At 60.3% G+C, this 5,719-nt stretch overlaps 1 protein-coding gene across 1 annotated transcript in view; it reads left to right on the top strand.

Annotated features, from left to right (window-relative positions):
- Positions 1 to 5,719, top strand: part of DGKK (diacylglycerol kinase, kappa) — a 20,230-nt gene that overhangs the window by 12,600 nt on the left and 1,911 nt on the right. Inside the window, exons 9-24 of the mRNA XM_009070217.1 lie at positions 323 to 485; positions 582 to 690; positions 886 to 1,025; positions 1,152 to 1,233; positions 1,720 to 1,811; positions 2,062 to 2,161; positions 2,421 to 2,661; positions 2,955 to 3,053; positions 3,159 to 3,258; positions 3,730 to 3,837; positions 4,315 to 4,411; positions 4,491 to 4,598; positions 4,765 to 4,878; positions 5,053 to 5,187; positions 5,269 to 5,435; positions 5,556 to 5,647. Coding sequence (XP_009068465.1) covers positions 323 to 485; positions 582 to 690; positions 886 to 1,025; positions 1,152 to 1,233; positions 1,720 to 1,811; positions 2,062 to 2,161; positions 2,421 to 2,661; positions 2,955 to 3,053; positions 3,159 to 3,258; positions 3,730 to 3,837; positions 4,315 to 4,411; positions 4,491 to 4,598; positions 4,765 to 4,878; positions 5,053 to 5,187; positions 5,269 to 5,435; positions 5,556 to 5,647 — 1,947 coding nt within the window. The remainder of the gene's footprint in view (positions 1 to 322; positions 486 to 581; positions 691 to 885; positions 1,026 to 1,151; positions 1,234 to 1,719; positions 1,812 to 2,061; positions 2,162 to 2,420; positions 2,662 to 2,954; positions 3,054 to 3,158; positions 3,259 to 3,729; positions 3,838 to 4,314; positions 4,412 to 4,490; positions 4,599 to 4,764; positions 4,879 to 5,052; positions 5,188 to 5,268; positions 5,436 to 5,555; positions 5,648 to 5,719) is intronic.

The following is a 5,719-nucleotide window of genomic DNA, read 5'->3' as shown; positions in this document are numbered from 1 at the left end:
CTGCCAAGGGAAGGAGCCAGCAGGCACCAGCCCAGGGACTAGGATGGCCGAGATGTGCCTAAGGCAGGTGCAGGCTGCAGGCCAGCCATCGATCCTCCTCTGCCTCTGGCACATTTTGTTCCCCATCTCATTTCATTAGAAGCATGGTGCTTCCACTTCCTCCTGCCCCTTGCCATCCCCTGGGCACCCCAATCGCTGTCCCTCCTGCCCCAGCACCCCATGGGTGAGGCATGGCACAGTTGGGGTGTCTGCAGTGGCTCTGCTCTCCTGAGTTGTCTGTGTGGGGTGGGAGCTGGGGCTCACATGCTTGGGCTTGCTGCAGGTTTCTGGAAAGCCACCTGCCCCTCGACCTGCTCCAGCCCTCTCCTGGCCTTTGTCAATTCCAAGAGCGGGGACAACCAGGGTGTGAAGTTTCTGCGCAAGTTCAAGCAGTTCCTCAACCCAGCCCAAGTCTTTGACCTCATGAATGGAGGCCCACACCTGGGGTAAGTGCCAGCCTGGGCACCCTGGGGTGGCTCCAGCAGGGACCTGGCAGACACCTGGCACAGCCCCCAGCCCCTCACTCCTTGCCCTCCACCCAGGCTGCGCCTCTTCCAGAAGTTCTCTACCTTCCGGATCCTGGTGTGTGGGGGGGATGGCAGCGTGGGCTGGGTGCTCTCCGAGATTGACACCTTTGGCCTCCACAAGCAGGTGAGCAGGAGTGCCTGGCATCACCAGCACAGGCTGTCATCATCCCTAGCACTGCCACCCTCCCCAGCTGGAACCCCCGGTGTGCCTTGGAGTGCTGTAAAGGACGGGCATGGCAGGGTTGGTGGTGTCACAAGTGCCCTTGAAGGCCACTCTGAGCACCCTCCACCCCCCCTCCGCCTTGTCCCTCTCTCACAGTGCCAGCTGGGTGTCCTACCCCTGGGGACTGGAAATGACCTAGCACGGGTGCTGGGCTGGGGCAGCCTGTGTGATGATGACACTCAGCTGCTGCAGATCCTGGAGAAGCTGGAAAGGGCCACCACCAAGATGTTAGACCGGTGAGCGTGGCGTGGAGCATGTGCTTCCCTGACCCCACCCCTGCCTTGGCACCTTTTAAGCAGCTTGTCCTCATTCCCTGGCTGTCCCTATGGAGGTGGCAGACAGCCATGGTCTTTGCTTGGCAGGTGGAGTGTGCTGACCTATGAGGCCCCCAAGCAGTCCCCCTCAGCCATGAAGGAGGAGGAGAATGGGGACTCCAACATCCAGGTGGGTGTTGTTGATATTTGAGGGCTCAAGGTGGGGACAGCACGCTGTGGGGCAGGTTCCTCTTCAACAGCCAGTTTGGGGGACACAGGGAGGGATTGCACAGGGAGAGGTCATGCTGGGGGTCCTTGGGGATTTCAGCTGTGAGAGGGCTGGCAACCAGCTGCGTGCAATGAAATGAGTCTGGCAGTTTTTACCCTGGCATGTGCAGTTGGGTGCAGGCAAGCGGTGAGGTAGAACTGGCCTGCTACTGGATGGCTGTTCTGGACTCTTCCATGTACTCCCCTTCAGCCCCTTGCCTCAGTTTCCCTCCTGCTGTGGCATCCCCTCTGCCCAGTGGCATGAGCATGGCTGCTCTCAGGGCTGGGAAGCAGCCTGAAGAAGGGCTGTTCATCCCCAGTCCAGGGCTGGGTGGGCAAGGTTCCATCCTCAAGTGGGGCACATGGCAGAGTGGCAGGGCTCCAGCTGTCCTTCCCTGTGCCCCCCCAGGCCCAGATCTCCCATTATGCCGACTCTGTTGCCTTCCACTTGGCCAAGATCCTGGAGTCAGACAAGCACTCAGTGGTGATCTCCTCTGCAAAGTAAGGAGGGGGCTGGTGATGAGGGTGCTGGAGCCCCCTTACTGGGCTGGAGCATGTGCCCAGGGGTGCTGAGCCCCCCTCAGCCAGGCTGTTCCCTGTATGGCCACCAGCAGCTGCCAGCTGTGTTGGTGTCCAGCAGATAATCCTGGTACTGCCCCTCTGAAGTGGGGGATGTTACCTCCCTGGCCAGCATCTGTGCCCAGCTGGCCATGCTGTGCCGCTCTCCAACTCCTGCTGCTTCCCTTGGCAGGTTCCTCTGTGGCACTGTCAATGACTTTGTGGCCGAAGTTGGTCGGGCTTACAAGAGGGCAACTGAAAACAAGCAGGAGGCAGAGCTGATGGCACGAAAGGTGGGTGGTAGGGGAGGTGAAGGTCTGGGCTGAGCTGGTGGCACAGCTCCTGAGCAGTGGAGGGGCTGGTGGGGGCTGCTCTGGCGGGGCCATGCCCTTGCTGTGCTATACTTGTAGTATCCAGGCAAGCGTGGGGTGCCCAGGCGTGGACTGTCTAGGTGTTTGGGGGTGCCCAAGCACTCAGGGTGCCCAGAGAAGTGCCCACCACTGGTGGGGAGCAGCAGCTTGTGCCAGGTGCTGAGTGATGGGTGTCCCACAGTGTGCCATGCTGAATGAGAAGTTGGACTCACTGGTGCGGGAACTGAATGAGGAGGCTCAGGCCATTGTGGTCCCTGAGGGAATGGCAGAGGCCACTCCTGCTGATGCCAGAGACCAGGAGAAAGGTGACAGCTTCAATCCCAGCCCTATGCCTCGCATCTTCAAATCCAAGGAGCAGCTAATGCTGCGTGCGAACAGCCTGAAGAAAGCCCTGCGGCAAATCATTGAGCAGGCGGAGAAAGGTGAGGGGATGGTGGTGGCTGGCAGCTCCCCTGGTGCTGCAGCTGCCTGACACACGCTGTGTAGCTGCTGTGGGTTGATGCTGGACCCATGCCTTGATTGCCCCTTGGAATCCTTGGGATGACAGCAGTGCCATGCTGCCCAAGGGCATCAGCCCTTCTCTGATGGTTGGTGTGGCTGAGGGAGCTGCTACCCTAGGCCCTGCCTGGCGTGAACCCACAAGGCTGACGTGGGGAGGGGAGCACAGGCCCACAGGGCTGCTCAGACTCCCTGTCATGTCCCTTTTTGCATCCAGCTGTGGATGAGCAGAACAAGCAGACCCAAGCCTACCAGGGCACTGCAGGCCCCAGCAAAGACAGCTCGGAGGAGCTCAACAAGGAGGAGGAGAGGCTCAGTAAGATGCCAGTGGGGCATGTAGTTTTTGGGGGGGCATGGGGGTGTGGGATGGGCTCAGGGTGAAAGCCCATGCAGCACCTGCCTTCCTCTCCCCTCTGGCCAGGCTCCCGGCGGGAGACGGTGACCTCTGCGTCTTCCTCCATCATCCTGGACCGGCCAGACACCTTTGGCAGCTTGCAGTTCCCTGAAGACCCCAGTATCCTGTGAGTCTGTGGTCCTGCCTGCCCCAGGGACCTTGGCCTTCCCTTGCTGCCCATCATGGAGTCAGAGCAGAGCTATTTCCATTCTACCTCTTGGAGGTGACCTCTGCCCACCATTGTGGCATTGCTGGTGCCTGGGCCTAGCAGTGTCCACACTGGGAGAGCCTGCCTGTGCTCAGTGCCTGATCTCTCCTCACTGCCAGCCCCTTGACCAGCCCTGTGCTCTTGCTGAAAGCTGGGGGCTACCTGCTGCCCAGTGCAGGCAGGTCCTGGGTGTGTTGGGGTTGTGCCACCATGGGGACTGAGGCAACTCCAGCCATCCCTTGCTAGCTTTGGTCAGGCTTCCCAGTGCCAGTCCCTCCGGGAGCTCACACCACTGCTCTGGTGGGTGTCATACCCCATCCATTGGTGCTAGCCCAGCAGTGCTGGTGTGTGGCTGCCTCTCGACCCACTGTCCCTGTCTGCTGCTTTCAGCCACTTCTCGGAGAAATGTGTGATGAACAACTACTTTGGCATTGGCCTGGATGCGAAGATCTCGCTGGAGTTCAACAACAAACGGGATGAGCACCCCAAGAAGTGCAGGTTGGCTGGAATCCCCTAGATTCCCCCGGGAAAAACATGTACCCCTGGCTCTTTGAAGCCTGCACCAGGAGGGACCGTCAGGCTCCCGGGAGCCATGGGGTGGCTTGGCGCTGCTGTGCCGAGCTGGGGACTCCTTCCTGCACCTGTACCCAGTGCTGGGATGAGCACCCCTGGGTGGGTAGCAGGCTGCAGGCACCCCGGGAAGGGTGAAAACATGAGGGCTTGGTGGGATTTACTCACTCTGCACCTGGATAGAAGGACTGCCATGCTGGTGTGGAAGGGTGTACATCTGGGAGCCATGGGCTGCAGCCTGGCTCTCCTGGGGGGCAGTGGGCAAAGCCCTGCTCAGGAAGTGGGGAAACTGAGGCAGGGCCAGCAGTCCAGGATGGTTTAGCACAGTGCCTGGGGAGAACACAGAGCCTGTTGCAGGCAGTGGAGAGCCTGCAGCCCCTCACCCATCACATTTTTGCCCCACAGCAGCCGCACGAAGAACATGATGTGGTATGGGGTGCTGGGCACAAAGGAGCTCCTGCAGCGCACCTACAAGAACCTGGAGCAGCGGGTACAGCTGGAGGTACAGGCCAGGGGAACAGGGATAGGGCATGGGAGGGGCAGCATTGCAGCAGCCCCCCAGACTCAACCCTCTCTTGCAGTGTGATGGGGTGCCCATCTCGCTGCCCAGCCTGCAGGGCATCGCCGTCCTCAACATCCCCAGCTATGCTGGGGGCATCAACTTCTGGGGAGGCACCAAGGAAGACAATGTGAGTGCGAGTGCTGTGAGGTGGGTTGGGGGAGCATGGCATCCTTCCTACAGTCCTGGAAAGCCCCAAGGCTGGTGTGTCCCTGCCTTGGCCACACATGGGGGAAAAAGTTGGGTCCCAAAATGAGCCCAGTTTGGCAGTCTCACTTGGACTGGTCCTCTAACAGAACTTTGGAGCTCCGTCCTTCGATGACAAGAAGCTGGAGGTGGTGGCTGTTTTCGGCAGCATCCAGATGGCAGTATCACGGGTCATCAACCTCCAGCACCATCGCATTGCACAGGTAGGGTTAAGGCACCCTGAGGACCCTGAGTGATACCAGAAAGCTTTTAGGGCAGCAGTGGAGCCTGGGGCAATGCAGCTCCACTCGGCTTGGCTCCTGGCTGGTCCCAGGAGGCTCTTCAGCCAGAAGTGCAGCACCAACCATGATGCCAACCCTGTGCTGTCTGCCACACAGTGCCGCATGGTGAAGATCACCATCCGGGGGGATGAGGGCGTCCCTGTGCAGGTGGATGGAGAGGCCTGGATCCAGCCACCTGGCATCATCAAGATCCAGCACAAGAACCGAGCTCAGATGCTGACTAGGGACCGGGTGAGCTTGGGGTGCAGTGGGGTCATGCTGGGACATGGGAAGGTGTGACAGGCTCAAGGGGGCTATGTCTGTCCCCCACAGGCATTTGAAAGCACCCTCAAGTCCTGGGAGGACAAGCAGAAGGGGGAGAGCTACCGAGCAGCTGCCCGGCCACGGCTCAGCTCCCAGCAGTCCATGGAGTACCTGACCGAGGAGGAGAGTAGCCTCTTGCAGGAGGTCTCACGGGTAGCTGAGACCCTCATCTCCAGGTCAGACTGTGGGAAGGGTGATGTGGTGGGCATGGGGAGAGGGGAGCTGTGTGTGGGCCACACAGAGCTGCCTGCCCAGCTCAGGGGAGCCCCAGCAGCTCCAGGCCCTGTCACCCACAGGATCCACGAGGCAGCCAAGGCTCACAAAGCTGTGGAGCAGGAGCTGGCGCATGTGGTCAATCCTCTCCAACAAAGCCACTGGCACCTCAGAGGTGAGCTGGGGCTAGTAGTGAAAGGCAGCCTTCACCTACACACCCTGGAACCATGTCATTCAAGGGGTTACC

The sequence above is a fragment of the Acanthisitta chloris genome, unplaced genomic scaffold (assembly GCF_000695815.1).
Source record: "Acanthisitta chloris isolate BGI_N310 unplaced genomic scaffold, ASM69581v1 scaffold24192, whole genome shotgun sequence".
NCBI classification, from domain to species: domain Eukaryota; kingdom Metazoa; phylum Chordata; class Aves; order Passeriformes; family Acanthisittidae; genus Acanthisitta; species Acanthisitta chloris.
Note: the sequence above shows the minus strand (reverse complement) of the source record. Positions and strands in the feature narration are given on the sequence as shown.